This window comes from Panicum virgatum, chromosome 9N, assembly GCF_016808335.1.
Source record: "Panicum virgatum strain AP13 chromosome 9N, P.virgatum_v5, whole genome shotgun sequence".
In the NCBI taxonomy this organism is placed as follows: domain Eukaryota; kingdom Viridiplantae; phylum Streptophyta; class Magnoliopsida; order Poales; family Poaceae; genus Panicum; species Panicum virgatum.
The window spans coordinates 38,507,883-38,528,388 of record NC_053153.1 but is presented as its reverse complement, the minus strand read 5'-3'; the positions used below and the strand labels follow the sequence as shown (position 1 = coordinate 38,528,388).

The window sequence follows — 20,506 nt, the reverse complement described above, 5'->3', positions numbered from 1 at the left end:
CGAAAATTAAAATTAAATCCCGATTGAATCCACCATACTGATTTTGAAATTGGGGACCTACCTTTCATCTTCTTCTTGTTTTTCTCATTTTATTCCTGCACACACTTTTTTTAAAGTATCATATCCCCAAATTGTGATTGTCAAAAATCATCAAAATCAATTAGGAGCCTAGATGCACTTTCAGCTAGCGACTCTCACCAGCCATAGCGACACTCGATTTTCTCTCCTCATTTCTCTTTCCTAGGTGGAAGTGTTGTAGAGAGCTTATTGGCCCCATTGCGGCTCCCCTAAAGGGTTTGCCAAATTGTAGAGTTTGTGCCTCCGACGCCGAATGATGTGATTCGGTGCTGGCCTCGTCCTGGTAGCGTAGTGGTCGATTAAAGTTTGATCTTCGTTTTGTTGATTCAAATTTGACTTTCATTTTTGCCATTGTGACTAATATCAATCATCATCTCCACGATCGTAAGTTTATTTGCCAAACATGAGCAGAACTTTTTCTCAATCTTCATTTTAACAAAATAACTCCGATTAGACATTTGGGTTTCGAAATTGCACCCAAGTCGTAACTTTTACAGTTTTTCAACTTAACGACGTGCTTCAACAGGGTGCCATTCACTAGCGAGGGCCCCATTTGGATCCAACTCCTAATACGAGAAAATGCCGAACTTTAGCACTATTGTATCCTAACAGTAGTACCAATAGGGTGTGCTAAAATTTAGCCAAGACTCAATTTAACAAAGGTGTCAGTGCTAATAGGTCTTAAAATTTAGCACTCAACTTTAACTCCTACAAACAGACTATTGCCTCGGTTCTCTAGTTACTAAAATCCAGTGCATCCAGCACGATTGGATCAACCAGCACACGTAAATTGGCATATTTTAAAGGATAGGACCATCTAGACATGTACTTGTGCCACGCTTGATTCCAAATATAACGATAACTGTAGTACCCAAGGAAAACATTTCGTAACAAGCAAATTCAAATAATGCCACATGATGCATTGAATAATTTAACACCTTATACATCAGCAGAAATAAGATAGCTGCAGCAGCCAGCTCTTAACAGTTAGGTTGTATGTCATCATGTGGTTTGAATGGTATAGTATGTAAATGGAACAGCAAACATTACATAATTTCTGTTAGGTGAAAGACCGAAATTTGTGTTAGGTGAACGACGGAATGTAAAAGTGAAGAATGCTGGACCTACAGCGACACATAACCTCAAAAGTGGAGTGCACAAGGAATTCAACCCATCAGCTGAGCTTCATTGCGGCAATGTTGTTCGCGAGCTCCATTGCCTCCTTGAGTTGAGAAGCATCATTTCCCTGCAGTATGATCTCAACATGTCATTCTAGATATCTATTCTTTGTTTTGTGCACTCTGGCACAGAGAAAACTGCAGAACCGTGTTCATGCTCACCTGGCCCTGGGCGACACCATTCTTGCCACCACCACCTCTTCCCTTGAGTGGTGCAATTGAAGGTGTTAGCCAATCCAACACCTTAAAGCCACTAGGTGTGTTGGGCGGCACACCAGCATAGATAACAGCTTTGTTTGATGCCTCATCTGTGCTGAATAGCATTATAGGCAAACCCTGGGCAAGATGAATACAACAGTTCACCAGGATATTCAAATTTGACAGGGTTAAAAAAGGAAACAAGAACAAGATAACTTGAGTGAACAAGAACAATGAATTCATACGCTAACCTTTTGGGCCATGACCTTGATAACTGCTTCCCGGACGGCAGTGGTATCAAGGCCCACATCAACATGAGTGACACAAAAGGGCTGCTTCTCGGAAAGAACAGCTTCAGCTGCATCCATTGCAGTCTTTACAGCCTTTTGGATATTTTGTTCGCCGATTTTCTTCTTGGCCTTCCTAAGTTGATCCTGCACCAGGCAACAGTTGCAACCAGGTCATCATAAATATCATAATTAATTTTTCTATCTTGCTTTGAGATAGAAACACATTTGACATCCAAAAACAGTAATATTTACAGACCTCCAACTTGGAAACCATGCCTCTTAGATCAGCTTTTCTTGCAGCAGGGATGGCAGCTGCATCCAGCTTATTCTTGATGGAAGCAATTTGCTGAGAAGCAATATCATAGTTAGATAGTAACCTTGCAGAGGATAAATGTCTTCAAAGTAAAATGGTACAATTTGATCAAAACATGTAAAGCTGAAGAGATTACTATTAATGGAGAGAGATAAATAAGAAATATTATTTGTGTTATCTCAAAAGATCACATTTACGCCTTTCTCTACTAAAAGTTACAATTGGGCGAACTTTTCATCATCATTCGTCGCCCGGCTCCCCAACCCCCGTCATATGTCGTCCTACCAAAAAAGAAGCGAACACCGGCTGATTGACTTGGCGCCTGCCATCAACGACTAACGATCGCATGTCACTTCATCCTGCTGATTTTTCTTTCCGCCTCTCGACGGCCTGCCTATATTTCCATCTGTATTGCGCATCGTTATTCCTGATCCGCACGAAGTGGCCATCATCCTGCCTTTTTTCCGTGCTATAGATTTCGCTTGCATTCTGTTTTTTGGCACCGTAACCTTGGCAGAACCTACAACAGTGAAGCTATGTCTCAAGTGCTCCCGTTGCGTACGACTTGATCACTGTTCTTCCGAAGCTCCTCATTTCTTGATGTTGTTCTCGCCGATGGAAGGTGCGTGCTTGACCACTTCTATATTAAACCTCTGCCGCCTCCATTGTTCCGTGTGCGCTAGATCGCTTCTATATCTAAACCTCTGTGGCCTCCATTGTTCCCGGCATTACCCTTTTCCTGTACCACTTCAAGGTCTTGAACTGTGCCTCACATGGTGGATCAAACCCTCCGGCAAACCCATCGCCATCGACGGAAGTTGTGTCCATCAATCCTGCCTTCAAGTGGTCTCTGGGTTCATGAAAATCTTGTTGTCTGCTGCCCTATCGGACGTGTTTGTTTTCATTGTAGATGAGCCCCAGCAGGGCACCTTTAGGCAAATTGTGCAACAACAATGATACTCTAGGTATATATTTTGTTTTTGATGCAATATCTACCCCATCACAATCTGTTTAAGATGGATTTTTGTTTTGACTTTTGTTGTACCAATTTAGCTATAAATGATGCTAAAGAGCTGAAGAGGCGAAAGAAAAGCTCGGAGTGCCACCATGATAGATGAGCAGAGGAACAAGTGTCGTGAGGCATATAAGAGGAAGAAAGAGGCGGCGGTCAACAAAGAAAATTTGCATGTACATGTACAAGGTAAATTTAGATCGTGATATCTGTTACTACTGTTTGAAAAATGCAATGTCTGATTCATCAAGACACTCACACAAAATTCGGACTGTTTTCTTTATCTGAGCGTGTGCTACAGATGTGCTTGAATCGTCCAATACAAATATGCGAGGAACGTCCAATATACATGAGCAAGGTAATTTAGATCGCGGTATCTGTTACTACTGATTAAAAAAGAGCGTCTGATTCATCAAGTCACTCCCACAAAATTCCGACTGTTAATCCGATCTTGTACTGCAGATGTGCTTGTATCGTCCAATATAGATCCCAGTTGTGAGAATGCACCGGAAAAGACTTACAAAGGTCTGGCTACATCGTTCTACAGCATATGGCCAGGTGGAACAATGCCCAAACCAGCCAAATTACCACATTGGGTACTATGTATTCTGTTTCAAAGCATGATACCAGACATTTATCCATATGCCATTCATAATTATAGGATGGCCGACCACTGAGGCAGAACTTCGTGATCAACGTATTATCATTTGATGAAAACGCGTATCAGAAAATATTCCCTGAATGTATTAAGAAATATCTTAATTGCATTACAGGGAAAAGCATTTGAAATGCGAGGTGTGCAGGATTGCAAATTATAACGTCCATGTTGTCTGTTTGAAGACGAGTTCGTAATCAAAACCATTTGAAGTTGAGATGTGGATTTGGCTTTGATAACATGTCTAGGTTCTTATTTTTACAAACTATTTATGTGAATGCTTTTGTGGAATTAACTGTCTGAAATATTTTGTGTTGTCAATGCTGTCTATTGTGAATTTGTGATGAAATTTTTTTATTCGCCTGTAGCAACGCACAGGGCACTCACCTAGTCTATTATAATATCCTATTTATCTAACAACACGCAGTACATGGCACAAACCACAAACACAAATAATAAAAGCTTCATACCTTCTCCAATATTGCTCCCTCCAATTGAGATGCTTCACTGATGTCACAATCAATAGATGATGCTAACTCCATAGCCTGGGAGGCACATCCAGCAGTAACAGCTGTTATCCTCCTTACACCTTTTGCGATACCCTCTTCAGATATAAGTGCAAATGCTTTGGCATCTCTTGTGTTTGAGATATGTGTACCTGATACATACACATAAATTGTTAGATACTGTAATCACAAATGTGCGTGGCAGAGGGTCATATTGTAAACATACCTCCACACAGCTCAGTTGATATGGATAGCCACTCTTTGTTCTCTGGATTTGCAAGCAGATCTTCTACCTTACGGCCAACTGATACAACTCTTACTGGATCGGGGTAAATCTACAAAATTCAAATGTACATATTACAAGACATGCAATATGTCAAATGTCTAAGATGAGTAAGAAAACTTACTTCACCAAACACAGCGCGTAGACCATTGATGCGCTTTGCGTCTTCTAATTTTATTTCACTAGCATATACATCCAGCTCATCCTTTATTTGTTGATTCACTATGGACTCAATTTTTCTCAAATCTTCAGGCTGAACAGGTTTTCCTGTTACAAACTAAGCATTGAGTTGACAAGTTTTGAAAATACACATGTGAAAGTAATACGAAAACATCCATAATACCATGAGAAAAATCAAATCTCAGCTTCTCAGGTAGAACTATTGAACCTTTCTGGTCCACATGATCACCAAGTACTTCCTGCAAAAACAAAGGTAGAACCATCAAGAGTGAAAAAGACAGAGAAGCTATATACAGTCAGGCCAGAAACAAACCCTCAGAGCAAAGTTCAGCATATGTGTACACGTGTGATTTGGAGCAATTAGAGTACGCCGATCATAATCAACCTACCAATGGTAATGTCAGTATCAAAAATGAATTATAACAGATGGACTAGATCGCTTAAGGCTGTAAGTAAAAAACTCACCTTGCATATTACACTATCACCAACAGATAAAGCCTTAGAACCTTCTGTAAATGAACCAATATGCAAAACATAGCCAGCAAACACTTGGACATTGTTCACATTAAAAGTTCCAAATGACCCTTCAATTCTCCCAGTGTCATATATCTGCCGGAATGTTCATGTGTGAACTCTTAAGAAAATCAGCAAATGTAAGATAAAAGAGTAACATGCAAACAAACACATAGCTTGAATAAGACATCGACTTAGGGCAAGTCGGATTACTCTGTTGTGCAACACTGCAGAATCTTTTAATTTATAAGAGTCATTACTTATTTCTTCGAGGTTTCGCTTACAATGGTTCCTAAAATATGCTTTTAACAATTACCTTCAATGCAAGAAACCAAAAAAAAAAAAAAACAGACAGGAAGGTAGAGACTGCACCACCACTTTGATTTAAGAAGAAAGCGAGAACCTGGGCTTACATGAGAGCACGCTCTGCTAGCCGCTAGCCCACGAGAGTGCTAAAAAAAGATTCTTCGTGTTTAAAATGGTGAAATAATGTGCAACAAAACTTCAAACAAAAAATATGCTAAGAAATTCTTTTTTCCAAGGACACAGGGTTTTGAAAATTGGAGAACACGATGTAATTACACCTAATATGCTTCTAATCTCGGAAGGTGGAATGACAAAACAGGGTGAAATTAAGCTCTCATAATATTTTTATCAGCGCAACAGTTTGGAGGATCAGAGCAGGTCCTAACACAGAACCATGGCATAGCTCTGAGCCTCTGACTACATTGGTAACAACCAAAACTCCCTGAGTGATTTCAAAATTTGAATTAAATTTGCCAGCCAGGTTAAAAAAGTCTGGAAAACAGAACTTATGACGGCAACATCATACTTTCAGATTTTATATTCTACACAGATGTAGTCTGCCAAGATCCTGTAACTGGTTTTCTGAGTCCATTTGGTTTGAGGAGTGGGGTGGTCCATCATCATCTCACTCATTTTTTTGTTTGGTTTGTGGAATGGAAATGGATTGATCCATCACCACCTCATTCCTCACAAGCCACTAATTAGTATAAGCATGAGGGATGGAGTCATCCCAATAAAATCTTGGGATGGACTCATGATGGACATCCGCAAACCAATCACCCCCTAAATCTTGGAACTGCTGCAAGTTAATGGTGGTGAATTGCAAAAACAACTCCAAATACCTGATTTGATCTATATCAAATATTGCAGTATGCAAAAGTTGTACCTGACCACCCTGCTCTGCGTAGAAGCTTGTACTTTCCAACACAAGGCCCAAATCCTCATAATCTGATGCAGTAGCTATGAATTCTGAGCCAGTATAGATGGCCTTGACCACGCTTCCATGTTCCTGCAAAATCCCAATGTTAAGGATAGAAGACCGCAATAAATAACAGCCTAAAACTGAATCAGGAACAACCAAGAGTAGAAATGCAACAATAATTAATGTGGCATCTAACCATGGGCCACACGAACTTTGGGCTATCATCTGTGCTACCAAGCCCCTGGTTGCGCAGCTGTGCTGTAGCATTGGCATCCATAACAATAGAATTCCCTCCAGCCTGCCAAGAAACATGCGAAATACAAACAAAAAAAATGCCGTGTGAATTAAATAACTGAAATAAAAAGGGTGCCCAATCAAATGAAACGACAACAGCATATTTGGTACATTTAGGGAAAAATGATCATATATAATAAAAAAGAAAATAAAAAATACTTAGATGGCATAGAAACTCAAAGAAACTTTTTCAGGACCAATTTCTGCAGTTGTTACAAAAGAAAAATAACCTTGTTGCGAGCGTTCCTAGCTTTTTGCCTTGCTTCTTCCATAGAAGCATTGAAACCCTCTTTGTCGACAGTCAGCCCATAGTCGATTGCCATGACCTATGCAACGGAAAATAATAGCAATGCAAGATAAACCGATAAAAAGATTCTATTGAATTTTCTGACCAAACATGAATAAACCAAATTGTGAAACTAACCTCAGTCAAATCAATCGGATAACCATACGTATCCCACAGGATAAATGCATCCTGAACAAAAAATTAATTATTTCAGCATACCAAAAAGAGAATAACATAAACTTGCACCAAGCTTTTGGCTAATCGTTTGGCCCCGCTGCTGAATAATTTGGTCGCAGGTGTATCAGGGGCAGGTGTATACATGACAACTTCATGTTAGTATAACAAACCTTCAAGGTACTTCATCATCGTAAGATCTCAAGCCTATTCTTAAAACTGGATATTTCAAAGGCTTTTGATTCGGTGGAGTGGTCCTTATTGGAAATATTGTCACATTTGGGTTTTGGATCCGCCTTGAACCATTATCTCCAATTAATTGCAGACAGCATCTACCCAAATTATTCTTAATGGAGAACCAGGACAGCCTATTTTCCATCAACGTGGACTGCAACAAGGGGATCCTCTCTCCCCAATGTTATTTATCCTAGTCATGGATGTTCTCAACAGCATATTTGCTAAGGCTGATGCTGAAGGGTGGTTGTCGCATTTGCACTCCACTGGACAGAGGCTTTCTCACTATGCTGATGATGTGGCACTCTTTATCAGTTCGGATGGTAAAGATCACCAGCTCACAAAAGATATTTTGCAAATCTTTGGTGAAGCTTCTGGGTTACAAACCAATCTGCAAAAGAGCTGCGTGATACCCATATAGTGTGGTGTGGCAATAGTGGAGGCAGTAAACAACACTTTGCAATGCACTACTTCTAGTTTTCCCACTACCTATTTGGTTTGCCAATCTCTGACAGGAAGCTGAGAAGGGGAGATTTGCTTACCTGGATTAAGAAAATAGCTAACAAGCTGCCAGGATGGAAAGCTTCCCTGTTAACCTTTGCTGGTCGAAGAGCTGGTGCGTTTTGTGCTCACTGCAATACTACCTGCTGGTCGCCATCAAAGTTCCCAAGTGGTTCTTGAGAGCTATTGATAAGATTAGAAGAGGGTTTTTTTGTGAACAGGAAGAAAAGAGGCCAATGGCGGTAATTGTTTAGTAGCCTGGGAAAAAGTCATGAGACCCATTGATCTAGGGGGGCTGGGCATCCACAACTTGGAGATCATGGGATGGGCATTACAAATGAGATAGCTGTGGCTTGAGAAGACCAGATCAGATCGACCTTGGGCAGTGTTACAAATCCCAGTATACTCCAACACAAAAGCAATATTTGCTATAGCAATAGAATCTACGGTGGGTAATGGAAGGAACACCTTTTTTTGGACTGATCGCTAGACGCATGGCAAGTGTCTTGAGGATCTTGTCCCAAATGTTGTCCGTTGTGTACCAGTGCGAATTAGGAAAAAGAGAACAGTAATGGAGGCCTTGCAAGGTAATTCATGGATCGCAAATATAAAAGGGGCTCTCGGTTGGTTTGTCTTAACTGAATACCTTGAGCTTTGGGACATGTTGGTGGGTGTTACTCTCAATGACAATGAAGACGCTCATAAGTGGAAACCGGAAGCCTCAGGTTTATTCTCGACAAGATCAGTCTAAAGGAGTTTTTTTATCGGCTCAATAACCTTTGAACCTTGGAAGAAAGTATGGAAGTCATGGGCACCTGGGAAATGCAAAACATTTGTGTGGCTGGCTATTCGGAATCTTGTTGGACTGATCGTTTACAAAAAAGAGGTCTTCCTCATCCTGAGCGTTGCCCTCTACGATCAGGAGGAAAAAATTTAACACTCCTCATCTCATGTGTTTTTGCAAGGCAATTCTGGTATGCCATCTTGCAGCCCATAAACTTGAGTCGGTTGACACCCACGAGTGTGAATTTTGCTGACTGGTGGAAACATGCTGAGAGGAGACTTCCTAAACAGCACAGGAAGGGTTTTAACTCCTTGTGTACTTGGGGCCTGGATCCTTTGGAAGCATAGGAATGCTTGTGTGTTTGAAGGAGCTTCGGTGGTGGTGCAAGCCTTCAAGGAGGAGTCCCACCTGTGGCAGTTCTCGGGAGCCAAAAAGCTTACTGCCCTAAGCCCCGAGATGGGTGTGGTGCAGGTCTAGTAGATGGTCGAATTGTGGTCTGGTCCTATGTTTCATGTTTTTATGTAATAGTTCTTTTATCCTATATCTTTACGTTCCTCACTCTAGTCCAAGGTGTGGAATGTTTCTTTGTATTTGGACTATTCTTTCTCTCTTAATATAAAGATACGCAGCTCTCCTGCGTGTTCGAGAAAAAAAAAAGAATCAGGACATGCCATTTATATAAATTGAAGATGTATCTCTTTCCATTAAACAATAAGAATATCAATATAGTCGGTCTCTGATCTCTAATCATGCCCTTGTGGTGCAGCTACCACTTAAAGGCATCGTCATATTGGTTGGGTTCAGCAATTTAGTGGCACCTAAACCCAGTTCCATGACACTGTAGATAGCAAGATAGCACACAAGTGTCCTACCCTCTGACCTCAGATCCTTAACAAACTTCCACATGATACTTAAAGAAGAAATATATGTCCTCTAGAGTCCAGAGAAAACAGAAAACAGTAATTGCAGCAAGATCTTCCAGAGAAAAGGAATTAAGTAATGTGCTGGAATTAAAAAACTCAGAACACTTGCCTGACCACTAAGCACTGTCCCTCCATTCTCCTTAACAGCATCTGCAGCTTTCTTAAATTTCTCATACCCCTGCACAAAGAAACGACAGTCCGACATTACAAATGTTAACACTGTGAAAAAAAAAGAATAGAAATTGGCACTTGCAAAGAAATAATAAACCAGATATTATTTATAGTTGTGAGCTTTTTGTTTTTTTCTGGAACACGCAGGGGAGCTGCGTAGCAATATATTAAGAAAAAGGGGGGCTTGAAACCCCCATAAATATAAAGCATATAGGTTTTTAGGGCTTGTATCACCACACTTTCTCCACACCATTGCTACAATTGCATATTAACCAAAGAAACATGACCAAGGACTTGACCAAAACTTAGACACCTAGTTGTGAGCTTTTGTTTTTTATACAAACACACCAAACAAATAAATAATAATGTGAATCCATCTTATAAGAACTACCCTCAATATGATGTAAACATTAATCTGCAGCAAGCAAAGATTCATCCAGTGTAAAAATGCAGCAAACTTGACTCAAAAGTTGCTATGGTTGAGCGAATTCTTCTGGAAAGTGGAAACTAAAATTACCTTTGCTAGAGTGTTCTCAAAGCTTTGTTCTTCATCTCTAATCATATCCTGAATCTTCTTTTTGTTGTCTTTTAGCTCAGGAAACACATCACCCATCATTTGGACAAAAAAATTAACAAGGCTGTTCAAAGAAAATATGATTTAAACAGTAAATTACATGCCATAATTGCAAAGGACATAAATGTTTTGTTTTTTAACTGTAATTCAAGTTTCTGGTATTAGCATTTATCCTATAATCCAAATCATCAACAGATAGCACATGTACTTGTAATATGCTGCACTACACTAACATGCCGCTGCAACACTGTAATTTGAAGTATAACTCAATGTATAATTGATTATCACACTAACCTCATTTTACTCCAATTTGGTATCCATCTCAAGTGTAACAGAATATGTCGTTAATATGCTCAGCTAAATAGCAATGCAATGTGTTTTACAGAATCAAGTACACTTACGAGCTAAAAAACTTTGGCTTTGTTTTCAATTTCTGATGACCAAAGTGAACAGCCCGTCTGAGTATACGCCTCAGAACATATTCTCTTCCCTCATTTCCTTAAAAAAAACCCTCATATTAGTGATGAAGAATACCATTTTGCATTACAAAATAAGGCCCACGATGCAAAACTGATAGAAAAAGAGAAATAGTCACAAAGTTTGTATCAGAGCACTTTCAGTTGTGCAACATCCTCGATATTTTATTAGGTTGTAGTCTTAATTTTTTCATGCTACTAGTCCAGATGGCAAGCATAATTATCTATTCATTATCACCAACCAAAAAGCTGAATGAACCAAAACAGGATGCACTTACCAGGTTGAGAACCATCAGCAATAGCGAAAGAAAGAGTTCTTATATGATCTGCGACTACTCTATAAGCCATATCAACTTTGTCAACATCATCAGAACCTACTTTACCAGAGTATGGTTGAATCCCATCACCAGCTAACTGCATTTTTATATGCATATAAAATTATCAATATGTATGTGGTCATTAACTATTTAGATGTGCATAAGCACTATTTAGATGTGTATAAGCACAAAAGCAAATGCAAGTGTGCATTTAGCAAAATATACCTTGTGGATAGCATCGAATAATGGCATGAATATATCTGTGTCATAGTTGCTCATTTTATTCTGAAGAATAGAAGTTAATCGCTCAAAGCCCATCCCAGTGTCCACATGTTTTGCTGGCAAAGTTCTTAAACTACCATCTGCCTCCCTATTGAACTGAAAATAGCACCAGTGTGAGTATATAGAAGGAATAAACAAGGAAAGACGAAATATGAAAAACAGCATAATAAATGTCTGTACTAGTTTTAAGCTTAAATGTGTACACGTAAGGTATAAACAACAGTATATTGACCTGAATGAACACAAGGTTCCATATTTCAATACATGTAGGGTCATCATTGTTCACTAACGAAGCAGCATCACGGTTTCCAATACGATCAAAATGAATTTCAGTACAGGGTCCGCAAGGACCAGTGTCACCCATCTCCCAAAAGTTGTCCTGTTCAAGCAATTGATGTAAACTGTTTATCAAGGATCGAAAAAGACAGAGTGAGGATATAAATACAATAATGTAACCAAATAGTAGGTGACATGGAAAAACTTGACCAATTGAAATAAAGAAAGGTGGAACAAAAATAACAAGTTCTCCTGATGTCCTGCATTAACAAGTGATTTGACCAACAAACCAAGAATATGCACAATACCTTGCACCCAAAAGGCAGAACCTTTTCCTCTGGTAGATATTTCAACCATATGTTTTTCGACTCATTATCAGCAGCAAGACCAGATTCCTCATCACCACCAAAGTATGTGGCATAAATTCTGTCAGTAGGCAGTTTGTACACCTGTGAATTCATGACAAAGTAATCAGTAGGTAACGCATGAAAGTTGCTGGTGCTTTCTATAACCCACTGGGAAATTCATACATGTACAAATTTCCTAAGCTTTTTTTCTTACTTTTGATAATTAAATTGAAAAGTTACATCAGAAAACACATTTCGCAGACAAGGGAACGGTTCACGTAAATGTGTTCTACCACCTAGAGCGTGTCTAGAATTACCATGGATAATAGATCAATAGTCATTTGAATGTGCTATTTTTCATTACCAAATCAGCATCCAAAACCATCACTTTCAGTTCTTTGAAATAAGATCCTTTAACCTTAATAGTTTTAACACTTTGAGTATATTCTTCTTTCCAAATTCAGAATGTAGGCCATTGGCAAATCATTGGATATAGGATCTTTCCTACACTACAAAAATTAGGGGTGGATACAGGACTCTATCTCGAAACAACAGAATCCTACATCAGGGAAAATTAGAAATTGGAAATCAAAATGTTCCCTTGCTAAATTTCTCACATGTTGACCAGAAATAATTGAATCTTTCGCCACAACCCAATCATCACATAATCATTATGTGAAAAAATATCTAGGAAATTATCTAGAAACCCAATTAATCCAGATCAGCTCATAAGCAGCTCCTGAATCTGTAGCCTCTAACAATCTCATGCCAAGTCAACCCAACAGCCGGTTCAATCAGGCCGCCATCAGATTTGCTGGGTCCAGGGTTACACAGAAGAAAGATAAAAGCAGGGATAGAACAATCAGTACAAAAAAACCAATCAGTTCCGTACCTCGGTGAGGAGTTCCCAGGCCCAGCCGATGGCCTCCTCCTTGAAGTAGTCCCCGAAGGACCAGTTCCCGAGCATCTCGAAAAAGGTATGGTGGTAGGTGTCCTTCCCCACGTCATCGAGGTCGTTGTGCTTCCCGCCAGCGCGGATGCACTTTTGGGTATTGCAGGCACGGCGCAGCCGGCCGAGCGGCGAGTCCGGGGCCGCCGTTCCGAGGAAGACCGGCTTGAACTGGTTCATTCCGGCGTTGGCGAACAGCAACGTGGGGTCGTCGACAGGGACCGTGGGGCTCGAAGGCCACCGCGTGTGCGACTTGGACACGAAGAAGTCGATGAACGTCTTACGGGTCCGCCAGGCCGGCCAATCCGGCGACGAGGAGGCCATCGGATTGGCGGTGGTGGATGAGGAGGAGAAGGGGAAGTAGTAGTGGATTGCGGCGGCGGCGGCGGCGGGCAAAACCCTAGCCTCAGGGTGGAGGGTGGGGAGGCGAAGGCGGCGGCACGCGCGTGAGAGGGTTAGCACTGGCAGCATCCACCCATCGAGTCGCCGGACACGAGTATCAGCTTTGATTAAAACCCACTACCCTTTGCGCACCTCCCCGCATTCGGCATTCCACGGTAAAAAGCGTGTCGATCACCACTTCTGATTATTTTGCAAAAACATCCTCCATAGTTTTATGAAATGCAACTCAGTGCAATACACCCAAAATCAGTGTTTTCCTAAACGGCTTAAACGGCCCGTCTAAACGGGTTTAAACGATAAACGACACCTGAGCGCACAGTTTAGGGGGTAATCGGCCCCTAAACGGTTGACCCGTGAGACGGTGTAGACGGGAAAAAAAACGGGGTAGTCGACCTAAACGGAACGGGTCCTGGGTGGTCATGGACGGCGCGTAGCCCGTTTTTTACCGGTTTTGGCGATAGACCGGGGGACGCGAAACCAAAATCTGAGCAGGAAGATTGGGCGCGCAATTGCGCTGGCGTATATATCGCCAAGGGGCTAGGGTTAGAAAAAATCCCCTATTCGCAATTGCGCGGCCACCTCTGTTGCTCCCCCAGGCGCGCATCAACTCTTCTTCCCCAGGTGCGGCCGCCTCTGCTCCTCCCAGGGCCTCCCCCAAGCGCGAGCTCGACGCGCCCCTGCTCTTCTTCCTTTCCCAGGCACGGCGCGCCCCTGCTCCCCTCTGCTCCGACGAGCATGGCTCGGCGCGCCCCTGCTCCCCTTCCTCTCCCAGGCGCGACGCGCCCTGCTCTCCTCTACTTCGACGAGATCTAGGGGTCGGCACGCCCCTGCTCCTCTTCCTCTCCCAGGCGTGACACACCCTGCTCCGGCCGCCGTACCCCTGCCCTGCTCCGGCAGCCGGGCCTCTGCCCTGCTCCGACTTGCCTCGACGCGCAGCTGCTCTGCAGGCGACTGCAACGCCCCTGCTCAGCCTGCCCCTGCTCTGCCCCTGTTCAGGTATGGTTCATCTATTTCCTCTATTTTCCCTGCCCAATCATTCATTTCAGTCCATTTAGTGATGAGTTTGTCCATGTTTCTGCTATGTCCTAAAATTTTGCTACGAGTTTACTTTGCTAGCTTCATCTACTGTCAATTGTCTTTATCTATTCATTTATTCAAGTATTGAGTACTGACAGAACTGAGCTTCCAGTAAACAATAGGTTTGAATCAAATATTGTTCTTTTTCTTTACATAATGTCGTCTGGTGCATCTAATCGTTCTGCTGCTACCGTGGACAAACCAGTGTCCCTTAAGAGAAATTCAGAGGACATAGGATGGGAATATGGAGTGCTAGTTGATCTTAATGATTTGAATGTGATCCAATGCAAGCTATGTCCTAAAGTTGTCAAGGCAGGCATGTATAGGTTGAAGTTGCATATTGCTCAAAAGAGAGGACAGGTGACACCATGCCCGAATGCCACACCTGAAGACATAGCATGGTGCAAGCAAGCTATTGATGATTCTAGCAAGGCTAAAAAGGCAAGGTTGATGGAACAGCAAGAGGTTAGAGATAATGTAGTAATTGATGTTCCATCAGACAAGGAAGATGAGACAGGGCTGCATGAAATTGGAAGTGCATCACAAGCAACAGTTGGTCCTATGGACAAGGTCACAAAGCCCCTTGATGCTAGTTCTCTGGGCAAGAAAATTCAACCCAAAATCAGCGAGCATATAATGAAGGAGAGGCTTCATAAACTGAAGAGATACATTGCAAGGTGATTGTATGTGAGAGGTATGTGATGGCAGTTTTAGTTTGCCATACATATATTCAGTTCAAGCCTTCAAGGTTACTAGCATAAGTTCAGGTTTCTAATCTTGTTTTCTCTAATTTCAGGTATACCTTTTAATGCCATCAATAATGAAGAATTTGACCAAATGCTTGAAGCTGCTGGACGCTATGGGCCTGGTGCAAAGAAGCCTTACCAACGAGAGAAGTTGTTGCATGAAGAAGTCAGTGATACAAAGGAGATGTTGAAGTTGCAAGAAAATGAGTGGGCTAAGAATGGCTGCTCCATTATGACTGATGCATGGACTGATCAGAAAAGATGGAGTATAATGAATATGTGTGTGAATTGCAGCATTGGTACAAGTTTTCTTGAATCAAAGGAGGCCTCATCTGAATCCCATACTGGTGAACTAATATTTCAGTATGTAAACAGCTGCATTGAGAAAGTTGGTGCACAAAATGTAGTCCAAGTGGTCACTAACAATGCCTCCAACAATATGGCAGCAAAGGACATGTTGTATGTGTTGAAGCCAAACATCTTTTGGAGCTCTTGTGCTACTCACACCATCAACCTCATGCTTGAAGATATGGGAAAGATGAAGAAGTTCACGAGCATAGTTGATCAAGCAAAAGCTCTTACTATCTTCAATTATGCACATCATAAGACACTCTCTTTGATGAGAAAGTTTACAAAGAAGAGAGACATCATTAGGCCAGGTGTGACTCGATTCAGTGGCGGAGCTAGCATTGAACCCAAGGGGGTGCCAGTGCTACAGTGATCATAGTAACATGCTAGCAGTGAGATGGGTACTACTAATTGGATTGGAACGCTTGCTGGACCATTGGTTGCAGTATGTGTAGGCGTGTAATGTGATTTCGTGTCGGCCTCAACACTATGAATGACAGGCCGTGGTGTTGTTGTGTCTATTAGCTACTCATTGTTTTTCCTGGACCAAGGGGACCATGGCCCAATTTCGCCTCCACAGCCCTCCGCCACTGACCTGATTTGCTTCCAATTTTCTCACTTTACAAAGCTTGTATGAGAAGAAGGACCAGCTAAGGATGAAGTCTCAAAGTGAGGAATGGGAGAAAATAAACCAAGTTAAGAAGACTGCCAAAGGTGTGCAAGCCACAGCCACGTTGGTGAGGCCTAATTTTTGGAATGGTGCTTCACTTTGTTTGAGGGTATTTGAGCCATTGGTCAAAGTACTTTGCATGGTAGATGGGGATATCAAGCCATCAATGGCTTTGCTATATGGAGGGATCTTAAAGGCTAAGAAAGAAATCAAGGTGGCTGTAAGAAATGTGGACAGGTCTGGGACTTTGTACCATTCCATTATTGCAATCATTGATGCAAAGATGAAGGATAGGCTGGACTGTCAATTGCACAAGGCTGCATACTTCTTAAATACTTACTATAGCTACAATGATCCATCTATATTTGAATCTAAGGAGGTCATGGATGGGTTCATTTCAGCTGTTGAAAAATTTTATCATGGTGATTATGAGAAACAAAGTCAGGTGTTGAATGAAGATGTGCACAGGTTTAAAGATCAAGTTGGCCACTTTTCCAAGAAAGTTGCTCTAGCTGGTTGTAAGGACTTTGTCTGTGTTTACCGCCAAGCCTGCTCAGGGATACCCTTAGCAGTAGGATTATAAGTAGGGATCGACTGCTCTGGAAGTCGATGGTGCAAGGAACACAAGGATTTAGACAAGTTCGGGCCGCGAGGTGCGTAATACCCTACGTCCTGTGTGGTTGCTTGTATTGCCTTAGGTGTTGATGTCTTTTGAGGGGGTCCTTGTCCGCCCTTATATATCCGATGGGACAGGATTACATGGAAAGTCCTAGCCGAGTATAGTTGGAGTCCTACTACAACACGGTCGAGTAGTTTCCTTGTACTGCAGCTAGTTCTACGCCTATTCGGGTAGTAACAAGAGAGGTAAGGTACATCCATGAGCTATCCCTTACTCTAGAACATTCTATGCCCATATGCAGACCCGCTGCCCCGGGTCTGACAAGCCACCGAGCTCTACGTAGCTGAGTCCTGCAGGCATCGAGTACTTGGCAGGGCATCTTCGAGTACTTCAAGTAGTCAGAACATCCTTCTGGTTGCTTCTAGTCCTTCCTTCAAGTACATCAAGTAGTCTTCCAAGTACTTGTGGTTGCTTCAAGGTTGTGAGGTGCTCAAGCCCCGAAATCTTGATCATATATGGTGCGCGAAGTACTCGCGCTCCATATGAAGTAGCCCCCGAGCCTTAGGTTGAATCGCAGAATCAGGCTGAGGGTCACTTCAGTCTTTTTCCTTCATTATTTTCCAAAAAATTGAAAAATAACTCTCTAATGCACATATCCTGCAACCCTGGAGCCTTGAATTTTAAATATTTCAGTTTAGATTTAAGGATCCAAAACTCATGACAAACGATCATATCCCGATAATTTTCAGTAACAGCTCAGAATAGTCAACGACCGTTGGTCTTCCATGTATTCACAAAATTGCCATTTGCAACCTTATTAAATTGTGCGGTAACTTTTAGGGTTTTTACCCCTTTGATTCCTGGTCGCCGCCATTTTTAGATCCAAACTTTCCCAAGCTTTTGGCTTCTCTGTTTGCCTTCCACTAGCCCCTCTCGTAGCCCCCGAGCCGAGATTACCGCTCGTGACACTGAGATGGCTCCCAAAAAGGACAAGTCTAAGCTTGAAGTCGAGGAAGTTCCTGATCTCTCCACGGGCTGGCAAAAGAGCAAAATGTCCGAAGCAGCCGTGCAGGAATTGGAGAATATGGGGCTGGTCCAGAGTCAAGCTATGATCCATATGAAGGTACTTTTGAAACCTTCATGTTCCGCGATTTTCGTAGAACGTGGTCTCCCAGTACCTGTCTCAAAATTCTTTCATGCCCTTCTTCAATTCTGGGGAATCCAATTCCATCATCTGACCCCATAGTCTATCTTGCATCGTTCGATATTCACCCATTTTTGTGAAGCATTCCTTGGCATCCTCCCTCACTTTCATCTTTTCCACCATTTTTTCATCCTTGTACCAATTCCTGATGCTAGCAAACCCGCCGTCGTCGGTGGATGTGAGTTAGTACTCCATCCTGAGAACCGAGACAAGTACTTATCTTACCAACCATCTGGTAAAGGAGTCGAGTGGAAAAGTTTCTGGTTTCACGTCGGAAACTTTGAATCTCCACTTCCTGAGAGAACTCCTGGCGCCCCCAGGTCCAAGCAAATTGTACGAGTATTGGACCTGGTGACAGTCAAGTAACATGCCTTCTTGACGCTCTTGCAACGCTGAAGAAGAAAGGAGTTACTGGAAATCATGTGGTGTTCTCCTTTGTGAGTCGTCGGATACAACCTTTGCAGCATCGAAAGCATCCCGCCTTCAGATATGAAGGCATAAAAGATCCGACCAGATTTACCTCCGAACCAATGGCTTGTTCTGAGGTAGTAAGAAGATGCTGCAAAGTACTCGACAACTTTGACGAGTCCTTAACTCTACCAGCGCTCCTTTGGGCAGGCAATCCGCCCGAGAATTCCTGGGTAAGTGTCAATAAGCATTTTCGAGTACTTCTATGAGTAATTCCCTTTTCTTTTCTGATGAAACCACTCTCTTGCAGAAGAAATACAAAACATGGTACTGCATGCCTCCGTCTCCAGATGATGCCACCCAATCTGGTGGCGAAAATGAGAAGAAGCGGAAAGCAACTGTCAGACCTGGGGCAGCGGGACTGCTTATAGGCATAGAATGTTCTAGAATAAGGGATAGCTCATGGGCCTTACTTCTCTTGTAACTATCCGAATAGGCGTAGGACTAGCTGCAGTATAAAGGAAACTTCCCGACTGTGTTGTAGTAGGACTCCAACCGTACTCGGCTAGAACTTTCCATGTAACCCTGTTCCACCAGATATATAAGGGCGGGCAGGGATCCCCTCAAAAGATCATCAACACCTAAGGCAATACAAACAACCACATAGGACGTAGGGTATTACACAACTCGCGGCCCGAACCTGTCTAAATCTTTGTGTTCCTTGTACCATCGAGTTTCAGAGCAGTCGACACCTACCTACAAACCTTACTGCTAAGGGTATCCCTGAGCAGGCTTGGCGGTAAACACCGACAGCTGGCGCGCCAAGTAGGGGCTTCGGCGAGTTCATAGGCGAATTCGATGGCCGGATCAAGCGACGCCAACAACGTGCCTGAGGGCACGACCCTTATTTTCGGTTCTTGGGCTTGCACGCTAATGGAACTGGCAGCTTCTCCAGCCACCTTGTCACGCCCGACTCGCCTAAACCGAAAACCACCATCCAACCCGCCGACGTCTGCAAGATTGCAGAACTCGATGGAAAGCAAGCTCCATCCGAGCTTAGTTCGGATATTCCAGAAAACGTGTCGACTCCAACTCGAATTCTCAAGTTAGCCGAGTCTGATACAAACTCCGATCCCGAAAATCTTCACTTTTCTGAAACTCTCGGAAAGTACGTGACTGATCTCAAGTCAATCAAATGCCCCAAGATCAACAATTCAGAACTACTCGATGGAGTAGATCGAGTTTCACGGTCAATAGAGGGATGCATCAAGCTTGCAGAATCTGCTCTCGGCTCATAAAAAACATAGCAGAACCCAGAAGCATTGAACCACCACTGGAACGGTCAGGTGATATGCTCTCAAGGGTCGATCGAGTAGTGTCTACTCTCGTCGACTGCATTAAGATAGCTAAAAGCACTCTGCAGAACAAGAAGCAGAAATCGGGAGGAGGAATCTGCGGGGGATCTAGAAAGACAAACCCCCGGCTTGTTCGGATGAGACCGTCTTTCTCCAGGAAACCTCAGAATCTTTCACCGAAACCTGCTTACAATCGGATTCCTCAACCAGGCGAATCCTTATTCGATCAGGACTTTGATCAATTCATGAACAGCCTCGACAACTTTGAACTATTCGATGATCTCAAAGATTGGTCTGACAGCGTCGATCTGTTCATGGACGCTATGGCTCAACCACCCCAGAATGCAGACACCCTCTGGGAACTGGCCAAGCTTAAAAAGGGAAAATCCAAAGCTTCAGAAGAAACTAGCAAGTCGATTTTTGACAAACCCTGGATCAAGGAGCCTGAAGGATTGACTCCCACTCAATCATGGCTACATTGGATGAACGAGAACGCCCTCCGCATAGAGATGGGAATACCGCTTCTCACTCACCCAAAGCACACATACTCCAAAATCGGCGGCTTAACCGATTCCGACTCCGAGTACTCTTCTGACTCGGAGGATGAACTTGATGTCCTAATCCAGTATAGTAAGGAAGTCGAATACAACTCGAC

General features: G+C 42.6%; 2 protein-coding genes across 2 annotated transcripts; one reads left to right on the top strand and one right to left on the bottom strand.

The window, feature by feature from the left end:
- Positions 1-970: 970 nt before the first annotated feature.
- LOC120690191 (alanine--tRNA ligase-like) lies at positions 971-13,559 on the bottom strand. The gene is made up of 22 exons (XM_039972764.1): positions 12,966-13,559; positions 12,035-12,175; positions 11,683-11,829; positions 11,394-11,546; positions 11,130-11,265; positions 10,777-10,873; positions 10,319-10,439; positions 9,740-9,808; positions 7,153-7,203; positions 6,959-7,054; positions 6,631-6,732; positions 6,399-6,521; positions 5,159-5,302; positions 5,007-5,078; positions 4,857-4,932; positions 4,638-4,780; positions 4,457-4,565; positions 4,195-4,382; positions 2,001-2,090; positions 1,706-1,888; positions 1,419-1,592; positions 971-1,324 (listed from the first exon to the last, which is right to left on the bottom strand). The coding sequence occupies exons 1-22, from the start codon at positions 13,491-13,493 to the stop codon at positions 1,253-1,255; spliced, it is 3,015 nt and encodes a 1,004-aa protein (XP_039828698.1). The 5' UTR covers positions 13,494-13,559; the 3' UTR covers positions 971-1,252.
- A 1,098-nt stretch (positions 13,560-14,657) lies between these two features.
- Positions 14,658-15,968, top strand: LOC120689001. Its single transcript, XM_039971353.1, has 2 exons — positions 14,658-15,102; positions 15,298-15,968. The coding sequence occupies exons 1-2, from the start codon at positions 14,658-14,660 to the stop codon at positions 15,966-15,968; spliced, it is 1,116 nt and encodes a 371-aa protein (XP_039827287.1).
- The last annotated feature ends 4,538 nt before the right edge of the window (positions 15,969-20,506 follow it).